Here is an 18,669-nt window from a genome sequence, read left to right as displayed (position 1 = left end):
GTCAAGAGAGCAAGACCATCATGGCCAACATGGTGAAACCTGGTCTGTACTAAAAATACAAAAATTTGCTGGACATGGTGGCACATGCCTGTGTCCCAGCTACTCGAGAGGCTGAGGCAGGAGAATCACTTGAACCCAGCTGGCAGAGGTTGAAGTAAGCAGAGATTGTGCCACTAAACTCCAGTCTGGTGACAGAGCAAGACTCCATCTCAATCAATCAATCAATAACAAATGCTGGAGAGGATGCAAAGAAAAGGAAACACTTATACACTGTTAGTGGAAATGTAAACTAGTACAGCCACTATGGAAAACAGTATGGAAGTTCCTTAAAAATACAGAGAGGTGTACCAAGATAGCCAAGTAGAAGCCTCCACTGATCATCCTCCCTCTTGGAACACCAAATTTAACAGTGATCTACAAAAAAAAATCTTCATAAGAACCAGAAATTAGGTGAATGGTTACACTACCTGGTTTTAAGTTGAAAGAGGCACTGAAGAAGGTTAGAAAAGAGAGTTGAATTGCTGACACCACCTCTCCCCTATCTCCCAGCACCTACCATGGAGAATAAATCCACTTGCAGGAGGGGAGAGTAAGCAGTTGTGGAACTTTGCATTGGAACTCACTGCTGCCAACACTACACAGAACTCAGCCGGCTCCTGTGTAGAGAGCATTCAGACCAGCCCTAGCCAGGGAGGAAATCTCCCATTCCAGTGGTTGGAGCTTGAGTTCCCACAAACCTCGCCACTGCAGGCTAAAGTACTCTGGAGTCCTAAATAAACTTGAAAGGCAGTCTAGACCACAAGGACTGCAATGTATAGGCAACTCCTAGGGCTTTGCTGGGCTTGGAGCCAGTGGAATTGGGGGAATACCACCTAGTGAGACACCAATGAGGGTGGCCAAGGGAGTGCCTGCATCAGCCCTCCCTCAACCTGAGGCAGCACAGCTTGCAGCTCTAAAAGAGACCCCTCCCCTTCCACTTGAGAGGAGAAGGAAAGTGAAGAGGACTTTATCTTAAAGCTTAAATACCAGTTCAGCCACAGTAGTATAGGGTAACGGGCAGAGTCATTGAGACCCCCATTTCAGGCTCTAGCTCCCAGATGACATTTCTAGACACACCCTGGGCCCAAAGGAAAGCTACTACAGTGACAGGAAGGACCCAGTCCTGTCAGGATTCATCACTTGCTGACTAAAGAGCCTTTGGGCCCTGAATAATTAGCAGTGGTAACCAGGTAGTACATGTCAGAGGTCTTAGGTGAGATTCTGCTGGCTTCAAGTATGACCCAGTATATTTACAGCTGTGATGGCTGCAAGGTAAGACTTCTGCTTGGAAAAGGCAGAGGGAAGAATAAAGGGGACTTTGTTTTGCTGCTTAGGTGCCAGCTCAGCCACAATCGGGAAGACCTCCAAGAGGGCTTTTGGGGTCCCCACTTCCAGGCCTTGGCTCTTAGATTGTATTTCTTGACCTATCCTGGGCTAGAAGGTAGCCCACTGACCTGAAGGGTGAGTCCCAGATTTGAGAGCATTCACCACAAGCTGACTGAAGAGCCCTTAGGCCTTAAGTGAACATTGGCAGTACTCCCTGTGGGCATGTGATAACAGACATGGGGAGAGACTCCTCTGCCTGGGGAAAGAAGAGTGGGAAGGATTTTGTCTTGTGGTTTGAGTGCCAGCTTAACCATGGTAGGATAAAGCACCAGGAAGATTTTTATGGTTTCTGGAATCAGATCCTGCTCTTGGATAGCGTTTCTGGACCCATCTGGGGCCTGGGGCACCTCAGAACCCCGAAAGCAAGAACAAAAGACTGGCTGGCTTCACAAACTGCTGATTGTAGAGCCCTAGGGCTTGAGTGAGAACATATATGGTAGCCATGTAGTAGTGACAGTGAGCCTTGGGCAATACCCAATGCTATGCTTATTTCAGGTCTAACCAAGCACAGTCCCAGTAGTAATGGTCACAGGGCTGCTTGTGTCACCACTCCCCCAGCTCCAGGCATTTCAGCATAGAAGGAGGGAGAGACTCCATTTGTTTGGGAGAAAGCAACGGAAGAGAACAAGAATCTCCACATGGTAATGCACAGAATTCTTGCAGACCTCATCTAAGACCATCAAGGTGGTGCCTCTGTGAATCCACAAAAACCACATTACTGGACTGGTATGCCCACAAAGGCAGATATCTCTGCAGTGGCCAAAAACAGATGATAGCACAAAAGTCCCTTTGAATACCTTGAAAGTATTTCCCAGTAGGATAGGTACAAACAAGTCTGTGAATCTGCAAGAACCACAACTTAATGGACCGGAATGCCCACAAATGCAGATATCTCTGCAGTGGCTGAAAACAGATGATAGCACAAAAGTCCCTTCAAATACCTGGAAAGTCTTTCCCAGTAGAATAGGTACAATCAAGCCCAGACTGTGAACACTACAACAAATACCTAACTCTTCAATGTCTAGACACTGATGAACACTCACAAGCATCAAGACCATTCAGAAAACATGACTTCACCAAACGAACTAAATAAGGCACCAGGGGCCAATCCTGGAGAGACAGATATGTGACCCTTCAAAAAGAGAGTTCAGAATAGCTCTTTTGAGGAAGCTCGAAGAAATTCTGAAAAACAGAGAAGGAATTCAAAACCCTATTCCATAAATTTAACAGAGATTAATTTTTGAAAAGCAAATTCTGGAGTTGAAAAATGCAATTAATATACTGAAGAATGCATCATAGTCTCTTACTAGCAGAACTGATCAAGAAGAAAGAATTAGTGACCTTGAAGACAGGTTATCTGAACATACACAGTCAGAGGGAGACCAAAAAATAAGCACACCAAAAGATCTAGAAAGTAGCCCCAAAAAGGCAAATCTAAGAGCTGTTGGCCTTGAAGAGGAGACAGACAGAAATAGAAAGTTTATTCAGAGATAGTAACAGAGAACTTCCAAAATCCAGAAAAAGATAACAATATCAAAGTCCAAGAAAGTTACAGAACATCAAGCAGATTCAACCCAAAGAAGACTACCTCAACGCATGTATAATCAAATACCCAAAGGTCAAGGATAAAGAAAGATCCTAAAAGCAGCAAGATAAAACAAACAAATAACATACAATGGACCTCCAGCAACAGACTTTTCAGTGGAAACATTGCAAGCTAGGAGAGAGTGGCTTGACACATCTGAAGTGCTGAAGGAAAAATACTTTTACCCTAGAATATATTTCACTCAGTGAAAATATCTTTCAAACAGGAAGGAGCTAAAAAGATTCACAGACAAATGAAAGCTTAGGGATTTCATTAACATCAGACCTGACATACAAGAAATGCTAAACAGAGTTCTTCAATCTGAAAGAAAAGGATGTTGTGCAATAAGACATCATCTGAAGGTACAAAACTCAGTGGTAATAGTATATACACAGAAAAAACACAGAATATTATAACACTGTAATTATGGTGTGTAAACTACTCACAGCAGGAAGACTAATAGATGAACCAATCAAAAACAATAACTGCACAACTTTTCAAGTCATAGTATAATAAAATATAAATAGAAACAAGTTTTTAAATGAGAAGACAATATTTGAGTATAAAGGTTTTATTAGTTCTCTTTTAGCTTGTTTCTTTTTGCAGTCCAATAATTTATCATCAGTTTAATATGTTGTAAGATATCTGCATGCCGCATGGTAACCTCAAATCTAAAAACATGCAACAGATATACAGAAAAATAAAAAGCAGTAAATTAAAGCATACCACCAGAGAAAATCACCTTCACAAAAAGGAAAGACAGGAAGAGAAGACCATTAAAAAAAAACAACAACAAAACATAAAACAACCAAATGGCAGGAACAAGTCCTTATCGATAGTAACATTGAATGCAAATGGGATAAAGTCTCCAATCAAAGGACATGGAGTGGCTGGATGGACTGAAAAAACAAGACCCAACAATCTCTTGCCTGCACTTCACCTGTAAAGACCAACAGAGACTGAAAACAAAGGGATGGAAAAAGATATTCCATGCAAATAGAACCCAGAAAAGAGCAGGAGTAGCTATACCTATATCAGATGAAATACATTCCAAGACAAAAACTGTAAGAAGAAACAAAGAAGATTATTATGTAATGATAAAGGGGTCAACTGAACAACAGGATATAACAGTTGTAAAGATGTATGCACCCAAAACTTAGAACACCCAGATATATAAATAAATATCATTAGCACTAAAGAGAGAGAGAATACAATACAATATAATACAATACAATACAATACAATACAATACAATACAATACAATACAATAATAGCTGGAGAATTCCACACCTCACTTTCAGCATTGGACACACCATCCAGACAAAAAGTCAGTAAAGAAACATCAGATTTAATCTGCAGTATACTCCAAATGGACCTAATAGATATTTACAGAACATTTCATCCAACAGCTGCAAAATACACATTTTTCTCATCAGGATATGAATCATTCTCAAACACAGTCTATATGTTAGGTCATAAAACAAGTATTTAAAACACTCAAAAAGTTAAAGTAATATCAGGTATCTTCTCTGACCAAAAGTGAATAAAACTAGAGGTCAGTAACGAGGAATTTTGGAAATTATATAAACACATGGAAATTAAACAATATGCTTCTGAATGACAAGTGAGACAAGGAATATATTTAAAAAGAAATTGAAAAATTGAAACAAATGATAATGGAAACACAACATACAAAACCCTGTGGAATCCAATGAAAGCATTACTAAAAGGGAAGTTTATAGTTATAAGTGCTTACATCAAAAAAAGAAGAAAAATTTCAAATAAACAACCTAATGATGCATCTTAAAGAACTAGAAAAATAAGAGCAAACCAAACTCAGAATTAGTGGAAGAAATAATAAAGATCAGAGCAGAAATAAATGAAACTGAAACAAAGAAAACAATACAAATAATAGAGGTCAGAGCAGAAATAAATGAAGTTTAAACAAAATACAAAAGATTGACAAATGAAATGTTTTTTTTGAAAAGTTAAAATTGACGAAACTTAAAACTTTAGCTACACTAAGAAGAAAACAGAGAAGACACAAATAGCTAAAATTAGAGATGAAAAAGGATACATTACAACTAATACCACAGAAATTCAAAGAATCATTAGTGGCTACTGTGAGGAAGAACTATATGCAAATAGACTGGAAAACCTGGAAGAAATGGATACGTGCCTAAAAACATACAGCTTACCAAGATTGAACCATGAAGAAATCCAAAACCTGAAGAAATTATTATTATAGTTTGGATCAAAGCTGTAATAAAAAGTCTCCCAGCAAAGAAAAGCTTAGAACCCAATGGCTTCACTGGTGAATATTATCAAACATCTAAAGAATTAATGCCAATTCTACCCAAACTATTCCAAAAAAATGGAGGTGGAGGAAATACTTCCAAACTCATTGTATAAAGCCATCATTACCCTGATGTTGAAACCAGACAAAGACTCACCAAAAAAAAAAAGAAAGTAAAAACTTCAAGCCAACATCTCTGATGAACACAGATGCAAAAAACCTTAACAAAACACTAGCAAACTGGATTCAGCAATACATTTAAAAGACTATTTGGCCAGGCATGGTACCTCATGCTTGTAATCCCAGCACTTTGGGAGACCAAGACAGACAGATCACTTGAGCACAGGAGTTTGAGACCAGCCTTGGCAACATGGTGAAACCTTGTCTTTGCAAAAAATATATAAATTAGCTGGGTATGGTAGCACATGCCTGTATCCTGATTGCTCAAGAGGCTGAAGTTTGAGCCCAGGTGGTTGAAGTTTGAGGAGGATCATTTGAGCCCAGGTGGTTGAGGCTGCAGTGAGCCCTGATTGTAGCATTGCACTCCAGCCTGGGCAACAGAGCAAGATTCTGTCTCAAACAAACAAAAATCATTCATTATAACCAATTGAGATTCATTCCAGGGATACAAGAATGGTTCAACGTACACATGTTAATGTGATACATCATCATATCAACATAATAAAGGACAAAAACTATTTGATCATTTTAATTGATGCTGAAAAAGCATTTCATAAAATACAACATCTCTTCATGATTTAAAAAACCCTCAAAAAACTGGGCATAGAATGACATACCTTAACATAATAAAAGATGTATATGACAGACCCACAGCTAGTATCATAGTGAAAGAGGAAACACTGAAAGCTTTTCCTGTAAGATCTGGAACATGACTTGGATGCCCACTTTCACCACTGTTATTCAAATAGTACTAAAAGTCCTAGCTAGAGCAGTCAGATGAGAAAAAGAAACGGAGGGCATCCAGGTTGGAAAGGAAGGGTCAAATTATCCCTATTTATAGATGATATGACTTTATATTTGGGAAAATCTAAAGACTCCACCAAAAAAACTATTTAAAATTGATAAATTCAGTAAAGTTGCAGAATATCATATCAGCATACAAAACTCCGTAGCATTCCTATATGCCAACCATGAAGGATCTGAAAAAGAAATCAAGAAAGTAATCCCATTTATAATAGCTACAAATAAAATTAAATACCTGGGAACTGACTTAACCAAAGAAGTGAAAGATGTCTACAGTGAAAACTATAAAACATTGATGAAAGAAATTGAAGGAAGCATAGAATAGAAAGGTATTCCATGTTCATGAATTGAAAGAATCATTATTAAAACAGTTATACTACCCAAAGCAATCTGCAGATTGAATGCAATCCCATCAAAATACCAATGACATTCTTCACAGAAATATAGAAAAAAAAATCCCAAATTTATATTAAAAGACCCAGAATAGCCTGAGGTATTCTAAGCAAAAAGAACAAAACTGGAGTAATCACATTACCTGACTTCAAATTCTATTACAGAGCTATAGTAACCAAAACAGTATGGTACTGGCATAAAAGCAGACACTTAGACCAGTAGAACAGAATAGAGAACCAATTCATACATCTACAGTGAACTCACTTTCTTTTTTTTTGTTTGTTTTTGAGACACAGTCTCAGTCTGTCACCCAGGCTGGAGAGCAGTGATGCAATCTCAGCTCACTGCAGCCTCCATCTCCCAGGTTCAGGCGATTCTCCTGCCTCAGTCCCCCAAGTAGCTCAGACTTCAGGCATGCACCACCATGCCTGACTAATTTTTTTGTATTTTTAGTAGAGATGAGGTTTCACCATGTTGGCCAGGCTGGTCTTGTAACTCCTGACCTCAGGAGTTCCACCTGATCCACCCACCTCAGCCTCCCAAAATGGTGGGATTACAGGCATGAGCCACCGCACTCAGCCAGTGAACTCATTTTCAACAAAGATGCCACAAGTATACATTGGGGAAGTTGGATGATCTCTTCGATAAATGATTCTAGGAGAACTGGATATCCTTATATAGAAGAATGAAACTAGACCCCTATCTTTTGCTATAAACAAAAATCAAATCAAAATGGATTAAAGACTTAAATCTAAAATCTCAAACTATGAAACTACTATAAGAAAACACTAGGGAAACTCTCCAGGACATTGCACTGTGCAAAAATTTCTTGATCAATACCCTACAAGCACAGTCAACCAAAATGAAAGTGGACAAATGGAATCACGTGCAGTTAAAAAGTGGCACAGCAAAGAAAGCAGTTAACAAACTGAAGAGACAACCCACAGAATGGGAGAAAATATTTGCAAACTCTCCATCTGACAAGGGATTAAAAACCAGAATATAGAAGGAGCTCAAACAACTCTATAGGAAAAAAAAATCTAATAATTTGATTAAAAATGGGCAAAAGACCTATATAGACAAATACAGATGGCAAAAAGGCATGTGAAAAGGTACTCAACATCATTGTTCATTAGAGAAATACAAATCAAAATTACCATGTATAATCTCATGCCAGTTCAAATGACTTTTATCCAAAAGACAGACAATAACAAATGATGGCAAAGATGTGGAGGAAAGGAAACTTTCATACACTGTTGGTGGGAATATAAACTACTAAAGCTACTGTAGAGAATAATTTGGAAGTTTTTCAATAAACTAAAAATAGAGCTACCATCTGATCTAGTAATCCCACTGCTAGGTATATATCCAAAAGAAAGGAAATCTGGATATCAAAAAGATATCTGCACTCCCATGTTTATTGCAGCACCATTCCCAATAACCAAGATTTGGAAGCAACCTAAGTATCCATCAAAAGATGAATGGATAAAGAGAATGTAGCACATATACAAGATGGAGTACTATTCAGCCATAAAAATAGAATGAGATCCTATCATTTGCACTAACATAGATGGAACTGGAGGTCACTATGTTAAGTGAAATAAACCATTTACAGGAAGACATCATATGTTCTCACTTATTTGTGGGAGCTAAAAATTAAAATAATTGAACTCATGGAGATCGAGAGTAGAATGATGGTTACCAGAGGCTTGGAAGGGTAATGAGGGGATAGTAGTGAAGTGGGATTGGTTGATGGATACAAAAACATAGTTAGAAGGAATGAATAAGATCTAGTGTTTGATAGCACAACAGGGTGACTATAGTCAAGAATAATTGTACATTTTAAAAGAACCAAGAGTATAATTGGATGGTTTGTAACACAACAAATACTTGAGGTGATGGATACCCCATTTACCCTGATGTGATTATTATACATTATATGCCTGTATCAGAGTATCCCATATACCCCATAAATATATATACCTAATATATACTCACAAGAAAATTTAAAATATATATTTATAGACAGATAGGACTACCATATGATCCATGGAAAGAAATCTGTATATCAAAGAGACATCTGATACCCACGTGGTTTACTGCGACACTATTCATTATACCCAAGATAAATAATCAACCTAGGTGTACAACATATAAATGAATAAAGAAAGATATATATACACGATGGAATACGATTCAGCCATTAAAAATGAGATCCTGTCATTAGCAGCAACATGAGCGGATCTGGAGGTCATTATGTTAAGTGAAATAAACTGGTAACAGAAAGTTAAACACTACATGCTCTGACTCATGTGGAAGTTCATAAAAGTTCATTTCATAGAAGTAAAAGGTAGAACAGAAGATACTAGGTGCTGGGAAAGGGAATGGGGATATGAAGAGAGTAGTTAAAAGATACAAAATTAGAGCTAGATAGGAGGAATAACTTGTATAGCACTGAAAGATAACTATGCTTAACGGTAGTATATATTTTCAAGTAGTTTGGAGGATATTGAATGTTCCCAGTACCAAGAAATGATACATGTTTGAGATTATGGATATGCTAATTACCCTGATCTGTTCACTATACATAAGTGTACACCTTAGCTTTTTTGAAATTCTTGGTTTCAAAACCACATGCTGCTCTTCTCAGGTTTTGCTCACATTCTTTCCTCTACGTGAAATAACCCTGCCTCACCCTCCACATATTCTGACACCCATCTGATTAAATCTACTTGATCTCTAAGGCCCAGTTGAAATCTACTTTCTCCATATAATATTAGACCCTTAGTTCTAGCTCAGGCATGGCATTTTATTCACAGTACTCTATGTAACTTTTATTGGAAAGTAATGTACACACATAAAAATATATAGATTATAAGTTTACAGCTTCACAAATTTTTACAAAATAAATACCCTCATATTACCAGCATCTAGATTCAGAAATCACACATTGCCATAATCCTGCCTTATATCCTCTTATAATTACTCTCTTTACCAGCACCTAGCTTCTGTCCTGCTTTTAATGTCAGAGGCTAGCTTTGCTTGTTTTTGAGCATTACATGAATGAAATTATGCAATATGCTGCATTTTGTATCTGGCTTTTTTATTCAATATTACATTTGTACAATTTATGCATTTTAGTTTATTCATTCACACTATTTAGCATCCCATTTCTGAATACATACCATAATTTCTTAGTTCATTCTACTGTGTGCAAACATTATCCTTTTCTTCCCTTGTAGTTTTAACTTGCATTTCCCTGATGACTAATAAAGTTGAGTGCCTTTTTCATATGTTCTTGGGCCAATTGGGTATTGTCTTCTGTGGAGAACCTATTTAAGTCTCTGTCCATTTTTCTTACCTCTTCTATACATTCATTAATGGTAGGTAACTACATCTCACTCATTTTCTACTGACACAGATTCTATAAGAATGTCATACTGTGTATATTAGAGCTGCATGTATTTATTAAGATTTTATGCAGAAAATTAAAATTGAGGACTGATCAGTGTTCTTCAGAAAGAACCTTTTGAAAATGTTACAGTGCAACCAGTCAATACATATGTATTGAGTACTCATTGTGTGAAATTTTGCTTGAGTCATCAGTAAAGAACCACTTACTTAACTACCTTGCAAACCATCTTTACCTCTTTTCCTTAGTTTTCTCATCTTCAAAATGGTATGATTATATGAGATAACACTAGAGTCTCTTGGCTTTTTTTTTTTTTTTTCAGGTATACAACCTTGTTAAAATTTGAATTTATCCTTTTACTAATGTGATTTCAGAAATGTTCCCAACTATTGCAGAACTAAGTGTAGTAAAATTGATCTGGATGGAAATCAGAGAAGAGAGATGGTCACTCAGGAATTTACTGGGTCAAGTCCCCTTTTTCAATGTTTGTTAATTCTTACTCTATAGGTAGTTACTGTTGATAATCATAAATCTAAACATTTTATATACAGTTAATTGAAAACAAAGGAGAACTTAGGTAATCCAAAAATGAAAGTGTATATACAAATAGAGCTCATATTATATGCAGAGTATGATCAATATATTGATCATGTATATATGTGTGTCTCTGCTTTAAAAATAACAATCCAAATTCACCAAAAGAATAGTCATTTTTTAAAAGCCTGAATACAATAAGCAGACAGTCCCAATTTCCCCCTCTACCACACACCTGTCAACTACAAATATTTCTGTCTGTATGGATTTCCGTACTGTGAATATTTCATATAAATGGAATCATACAATAAAAAAAAATAGTCATTTTAGCTGGGCAAGGTGGCTCACTCCTGCAATCCTAGCACTTTGGGAAGCCGAGGTGGGCGGATCACCTGAGGTTAGGGGTTCGAGACCAGCCTAGCCAACATAGCGAAACCCTGTCTCTAGTAAAAATACAAAAAATTAGCCAGGCATGGTGGCAGGCACCTGTAATCCCAGCTACTCCAGAGGCTGAGGCAGGAGAATTGCCTGAACCCAGCGGTAGAAATTGCAGTGAGCTGAGATCACACCATTGCGCTCCAGGCTGGGCGACAGAGTGAGACTCTGTTCTGAAAAATAAAGTAAAAATAAAAAAAGAGTAGTCATTTTAAATGGCTTCTGTTAAAATGAGGAGCCATTTAAAATGGCCCATAATAAGAAGCCTTTCTTTAAGATTTACTTTTTACTGATATTAAAGACCCAAATTTCTTTTTAAAATCTTGAGGATTTATCAGATGACTTCATAAACTATAGGTTTTTAATTAATAATTTATAAACTTCAGGTTGAGATTCTTAACCTGTCAATCCCGATTCACCATGACTGAATCTTTTTTATAGGATTATTAAGCAAAATGATGGAAAATAAAGGCAAGTTCTGGTTAAGGAGGTCATACATGATAGTTTTTTATATATACATGATAATTTAACTCTTCTTTAATTTTGAATTCAACCAGAGTAATCTTTCAGATATATTGTTCATCCTGTAGTTATTACATAAAAAGTATTATTGGTGAGTTTCAATATGATCAGCATATTAGTATGATCCTAGTCTAAGACCAGCTTACTATTACTAGTACTATCAAAATTGTTAGTGCATACTATATTATTGTTCTGCCCAAAACACAGAACACTATGAAAAACACAAATTTCTTTCTCTTTTTTTTTTTTGGAGACAGAGTCTCACTCTGTTGCCCAGGCTGGAATGCAGTAGCGTGATCTCAGATCACTGCAACCTCCACCTCTTGGGTTCAAGCAATTCTCCTGCCTCAGCCTCCCAAGTAATTGAGACTACTGGTGCCTGCTACCATGCCCGGCTAAAATTTTTTTGTATTTTTAGTACAGATGGGGTTTCACTATGTTGCCCAGACTGGTCCTGAACTCCTGAGCTCAGGCGGTCACCCACCTCGGCCTCTGAAAGTGCTAGGATTACAGGCATGAGCCACCACACCCAACTGAAAAAGACAAATTTCTTTATGGTTAGGGTCAGCCACTTTCAAAGAGTTTTCTATCCAGAGTATTAAGATCTAATTACTCCTTAAAAATAAAAGAGAATGTCAGCAGTTTTTCTGCTTTGTAAGTCTCAGGCTAATAAGATATTTGACCATATTACTTTTATCTCATTTGTCTTTCAGATTATCTACCGAATGTTTGGTTTGATTAATACTTTTAAGGCAGTGTAACTCTACCATGTCTTTGGGACCTCCCAAAATTCCCATATCCTTTATTGTCATTTATAGTACATGAATACTAAGACTCACTAAAATAACATTATGGGTCTAGGTAAGTCTTAAGAGGCCCTTTAATAGAAAATTGATCATTCTTAATAAATTATTTTTATAATATTAGAAAAAATTTTACTGATGTAATTTTGGTTATAATATAAGCATTGAGTATGCTATTTTATTTTACTTTAAGTTCTGGGATGCAGGTTTGTTACATAGGTAAACATGTGCCATGTTTGCTGCACCCATCAACCCGTCACCTAGGTATTAAGCCCTGCATGCGTTAGCTATTAGTCCTAATGCTTTTCCCTCCCATTGCTGCTCCCCAACAGGTCATGGTATGTGTTATTTTCCTCCCCATGTCTATGTGTTCATATTGTTGAGCTTCCACTTATGAAAACATGCAGTGTTTGGTTTTCTGATCCTGCATTAGTTTGCTGAGGATGATGGCTTCCAGCATCATCCATGTCCCCTGCAAAAGACATTATCTCATTCCTTTTAATGGCTGTGTAGTATTCCACGGTGCATATGTACCATATTTTCTTTGCTCAGTCTATCGTTGATGGGCATTTGGGTTGGTTCCATGTCTTTGCTGTCGTGAGTAGTGCTGCAGTAAACATGTATCTTTATAATAGAATGATTTCTATTCCTTTGGGTATATACCCAGTAATGGAATTTCTGGGTCAAAAGATATTTCTGGTTCTAAATCCTTAAAGAAGCTCCACACTGTCTTCCACAATGGTTGAACTAATTTACATTCCCGTGTAAAAGTGTTCCTCTTTCTCCACATCCTCGCCAACATCTTTTGTTTCCTGACTTTTTAATAATTGCCATTCTGATTGGCATGAGATGGTATCCTTATTGTGTTTTGCATTTTTGATGTCCATTTCTCTAATGAGCAGTGATGTTCAGCTTCTATCTTATGTTTGTTGGTTGCATAAATGTTTTCTTTTGAGAAGTAGCTGTTCATGTCCTTTGCCCACTTTTTGATGGGGTTGCTTTTATCTTTTTTTTTAATTGCATTTTAGGTTTTGGGGTACATGTGAAAAACATGCAAGATTGTTGCATAGGTGCATACGTGGCAGTGTGATTTGTTGCCTTCCTCCCCTTCACCTATATGTGGCATTTCTCCCCATGCTATCTCTCCCCAACTCCCCACCCTCCGCTGTCCCCCCTACTCCCCCCGAACAGACCCCAGTGTATAGTGCTCCCCTCCCTGTGTCCACGTGTTCCCATTGTTCAACACCCGTCTATGAGTGAGAACATGCGATGGTTGATTTTGTGTTCTTGTGTCAGTTTGCTGAGAATGATGGTTTCCAGGTTCATCCATGTCCCTACAAAGGACACAAACTCATTGTTTTTGATGGCTGCATAATATTCCGTGGTGTATATGTGCCACATTTTTCCTGTCCAGTCTATCATCAATGGGCATTTGGGTTGGTTCCAGGTCTTTGCTATTGTAAACTGTGCTGCAATGAACATTCGTGTGCATGTGTCCTTATAGTAGAACGATTTATAATCCTTTGGATATATACCCAGTAATGGGATTGCTGGGTCAAATGGAATTTCTGTTTCTAGATCCTTGAGGAATCACCACACTGTCTTCCACAATGGTTGAACTAATTTACACTCCCACCAACAGTGTAAAAGTGTTCCTATTTCTCCACATCCTCTCCAGCATCTGTTGTCTCCAGATTTTTTAATGATTGCCATTCTAACTGGCGTGAGATGGTATCTCAATGTAGTTTTGATTTGCCTTTCTCTAATGACCAGTGATGATGAGCATTTTTTCATATGCTTCTTGGCCTTATATATGTCTTCTTTTGTAAAGTATCTGTTCATCTCCTTCACCCATTTTTGAATGGGCTTGTTTGTTTTTTTCTTGTAAATCTGTTTCAGTTTGTTGTAAATTCTGGATATCTGCCTTGTGTCAGATGGGTAGGCTGCAAAAATTTTTTCCCATTCTGTTGGTTGCCGATTCACTCTAATGACTGTTTCTTTCGCCATGCAGAAGCTGTGGAGTTTGACTAGGTCCCATTTGTCTATTTTGGCTTTTGTTGCCAATGCTTTTGGTGTTTTGGTCATGAAGTCCTTGCCTACGCCTATGTCCTGAATGGTTTTGCCTAGGTTTTCTTCTAGGGTTTTTATGGTGGTAGGTCTTATGTTTAAGTCTTTAATCCATCTGGAGTTAATTTTAGTGTAAGGTGTCAGGAAGGGGTCCAGTTTCTGCTTTCAGCATATGGCTAGCCAGTTTTTCCAACACCACTTATTAAACAGGGAATCCTTTCCCCATTGCTTGTTTTTATCAGGTTTGTCAAAGATCGGGTGGTTGTAGATATGCTGTGTTGCCTCCAATGCCTCTGTTCTGTTCCATTGGTCTATATCTCTCTTTTGGTACCAGTACCATGCTGCTTTGATTACTGTAGCCTTGTAGTATAGTTTGATGTCTGGTAGTGTGATGCCTCCAGCTTTGTTCTTTTTCCTTAGAATTGACTTGGCTATGCGGGCTCTCTTTTGGTTCCATATGAAGTTTAAGGTGGTTTTTTCCAGTTCTGTGAAGAAGGTCATTGGTAGCTTCATGGGGATAGCGTTGCATCTGTAAATTACTTTGGACAGTATGGCCATTTTCACGATATTGATTCTTCCTAACCATGAACGTGGAATGTTTCTCCATCTGTTTGTGTCCTCTCTTATTTCGTTGAGCAATGGTTTGTAGTTCTCCTTGAAGCGGTCCTTTACGTTCCTTGTTAGTTGTATTCCTAGGTATTTTATTCTCTTTGTAGCAGTTGTGAATGGCAGTTCATTCTTGATTTGGCTCTCTTTAAGTCTGTTATTGGTGTATAGGAATGCTTGTGATTTTTGCACATAGATTTTGTATCCTGAGACTTTGCTGAAGTTGCTTATCAGTTTCAGGAGATTTTGGGCTGAGATGATGGAGTCTTCTAGATATACAATCATGTCATCTGCAAATAGAGACAATTTGACTTCCTCATTTCCTAATTGAATACCCTTTATTTCTTTTTCTTGCCTGATTGCTCTGGCTAGAACTTCCAATACTATATTGAATAGGAGTGGTGAGAGAGGGCATCCTTGTCTAGTGCCAGATTTCAAAGGGAATGCTTCCAGTTTTTGCCCATTCTGTATGATATTGGCTTTTGGTTTGTCGTAAATAGCTTTTATTATTTTGAGATACGTTCCATCGATACCTAGTTTATTGAGGGTTTTTAGCATAAAGGGCTGTTGAATTTTGTCAAAGGCCTTCTCTGCATCAATTGAGATAATCATGTGGTTTTTGTCTTTGGTTCTGTTTATGTGGTGAATTACATTTATACACTTGCGTATGTTGAACCAGCCTTGCATCCCCAGGATGAATCCTACTTAATCATGGTGGATAAACTTTTTGATGTGCTGTTGTAATCGTCTGCTAGTATTTTATTGAAGATTTTTGCATCTATGTTCATCATGGATATTGGCCTGTAGTTTTCTTTTCTTGTTGAGTCTCTGCCGGGTTTTGGTATCAGGATGATATTGGTCTCATAAAATGATTTGGGAAGGATTCTCTCTTGTTGGATTATTTGGAATAGTTTCAGAAGGAATGGTACCAGTTCCTCTTTGTATGTCTGGTAGGATTCGGCTGTGAACCCATCTGGACCTGGGCTTTTTTTGGGTGGTAGGCTCTTAATTGCTGCCTCAACCTCAGACCTTATTGTTGGTCTGTTCAGGGTTTTGACTTCTTCCTGGTTTAGGCTGGGGAGGAGGCGAGTGTCCAGGAATTTATCCATTTCTTCCAGGTTTTCTAGTTTATGTGCATAGAGTTGTTTGTAATAACCTCTGATGACGGTTTGAATTTCTGTGGAATCTGTGGTGATATCCCCTTTATCATTTTTTATTGCATCTATTTGGTTATTCTCTCTTTTCTTTTTTATTAATCTGGCTAGTGGTCTGTCTATTTTGTTGATCTTTTCAAAAAACCAGCTCCTGGATTTATTGATTTTTTGAAGGGTTTTTTGTGTCTCTATCTCCTTCAATTCTGCTCTGATCTTAGTTATTTCTTTTTTTTTTTTTTTTCATGATCTGTGGTTTTCTTTTTAATTATCTTAAGTCTTATGATCACACATCATTTTTAAATTTGTGCATATCTCCTCTACTTTAATCCTTTTAAGTTGGCAAAAGCACCATTCCCAATCACAAATACACAGCAGTTGTACAGTTTTGTTTCTGAATGGCTGTTTAAAGACAATCCTAAATTATAACTCAGTTTGACTTAGATTGTAAAGAATGCAAGAGTGAAGTTTAATTGGCTACTATTTTGAAAGCACGTGACCTTATAGATCATCTATAAAATGTGTGAAGTGTTAAATAATTTTTGATATTACACATAAACCACACAAAATGCCTTTCAGTAAGTAAAAGGAACCATTTTAAATACAGGGAATTCTAATTAGATTGGCATAGTTAAGGCCAAAAATATAGCCATTGCTACCTATTTATCTTCAACCCTTGCCTTTAAGAGGCAAATGAACACAAAACACAGGTGAATCTTTCTTGGTTCTGAGACAGTGAAGGAATTTCCCCCATATTTAAATATATTCACATAACCAGTTATATAAATCTAAATATAAAACCAATCTCCAGTAAGTTTGAAGATGGCACTCACCATCTTTGCGAAAAGTTTAACGTTACTAACGAAGTCTAATCATATCTTTAGAAGGGGTAAACAGTGATAGAATTTACTAAATTGGAATTATTATTAAAATCCAAAAACTGAACATATTCATTTAACCACAAGCCAGTCTTAGTTTTAAATCAGGACTGCCCAACAAAATATTCTGTCAGTCATTCATGATGTAAATTCTGATGTATGAGATCTATTAAAGTATGGTACACATAAAAAAGTCATGAGACATTTGTTTCATAATAAATAAGGCAGTGGCCAATTATTACTCATTAGTAGCTTTTTTGAGATAAGCTATTAAGTCTTCCCTTTCTCCCTTCTTCTTAATGCCGACAAAGATCATTTTTGTTCCACGGATATACTTCTTGGGATTCTCCAAATATTCCATCAGTGTATCCTCTCCCCAGATGATGCCTTTGTTCTTATTGGCTTCAGTGTAAGTGAATCCAGAGGCCTGACCTGTCTTCCGCCCAAAGAGACCATGGAGATTAGGCCCAGTCTTGTGCTTGCCTCCCTTTTCCACGGTGTGACATTGGAAACACTTCTGAATAAAAATCCTCTTGCCTTTCTCAACATCACCCATATTTAATTCTTTTTCATCGTTAGCGCAACAAAGGTTACCGCTCAGAAGCCGGATGTCCCACTCTCTTGATCTTAGTTATTTCTTGTCTTCTGCTAGGTTTTGAGTTTTTTTTGATCTTGCTCCTCTAGCTCTTTCAATTTTGACAATAGGGTGTCAATTTTAGATCTCTCCTTGCTTCTCACGTGGGCACGTATTGCTATATATTTTCCTCTACAGACTGCTTTAAATGTGTCCCAGAGATTCTGGTATGTGGTGTCTTCATTCTTGTTGATTTCGAAGAACATCTTTATTTCTGCCTTCATTTCATTGTTTATCCAGTCAACATTCAGGAGAAAGTTGTTCAGTTTCCATGAAGCTGTGTGGTTCTGGGTTGGTTTCTGAATTCTGAGTTCTAACTTGATTGCACTGTGGTCTGAGAGACTGTTTGTTATGGTTTCCGTTCTTTTGCATTTGCTGAGGAGTGATTTACTTCCAATTATGTGGTCAATTTTAGAGTAGGTATGATGTGGTGCTGAGAAGAATGTATATTCGGTGGATTTGGGATGGAGAGTTCTGTAAATGTCTATTAGGTTTGCTTGTTCCAGGTTTGAGTGCAAGTCCTGGATATCCTTGTTAATTTTCTGTCTGGTTGATCTGTCTAATATTGACAATGGTGTGTTGAAGTCTCCCACTATTATTGTGTGGGAGTCTAAGTCTCTTTGTAAGTCATTAAGAACTTGCCTTATGTATCTGGGTGCTCCTGTATTAGGTGCATATATATTTAGGATCGTTAGCTCTTCTTGTTGCATTGATCCTTTTACCATTATGTAATGTCCCTCTTTGTCTCTTTTGATCTTTGTTGCTTTAAAGTCTATTTTATCAGAGATGAGAATTGCAACTCCTGCTTTTTTTTTTGCTCTCCATTTGCTTGGTAAATCTTCCTCCATCCCTTTATTTTGAGCCTTTGTGTATCCTTGCATGTGAGATGGGTTTCCTGGATACAGCACACTGATGGGTTTTGGCTTTTTATCCAATTTTCCAG

At 37.4% G+C, this 18,669-nt stretch overlaps 2 protein-coding genes across 2 annotated transcripts in view; one reads left to right on the top strand and one right to left on the bottom strand.

Annotated features, from left to right (window-relative positions):
- The window catches only part of RFX7 (regulatory factor X7), a 165,896-nt gene that overhangs the window by 119,357 nt on the left and 27,870 nt on the right, over nucleotides 1-18,669 (top strand). The gene's annotated exons all lie outside the window — the stretch shown is intronic.
- Nucleotides 16,913-17,648, bottom strand: LOC135270409 (cytochrome c-like). Its single transcript, XM_064365752.1, has one exon. The coding sequence runs from the start codon at nucleotides 17,646-17,648 to the stop codon at nucleotides 17,331-17,333; it is 318 nt and encodes a 105-aa protein (XP_064221822.1). The 3' UTR covers nucleotides 16,913-17,330.

This window comes from Aotus nancymaae, unplaced genomic scaffold (assembly GCF_030222135.1).
Source record: "Aotus nancymaae isolate 86718 unplaced genomic scaffold, 86718_ANA_hifiasm-v0.15.2.pri h1tg000062l, whole genome shotgun sequence".
Lineage (NCBI taxonomy): Eukaryota > Metazoa > Chordata > Mammalia > Primates > Aotidae > Aotus > Aotus nancymaae.
The sequence above is the reverse complement of the archived record's forward strand: the minus strand, read 5'-3'. Positions and strand labels throughout refer to the sequence as shown.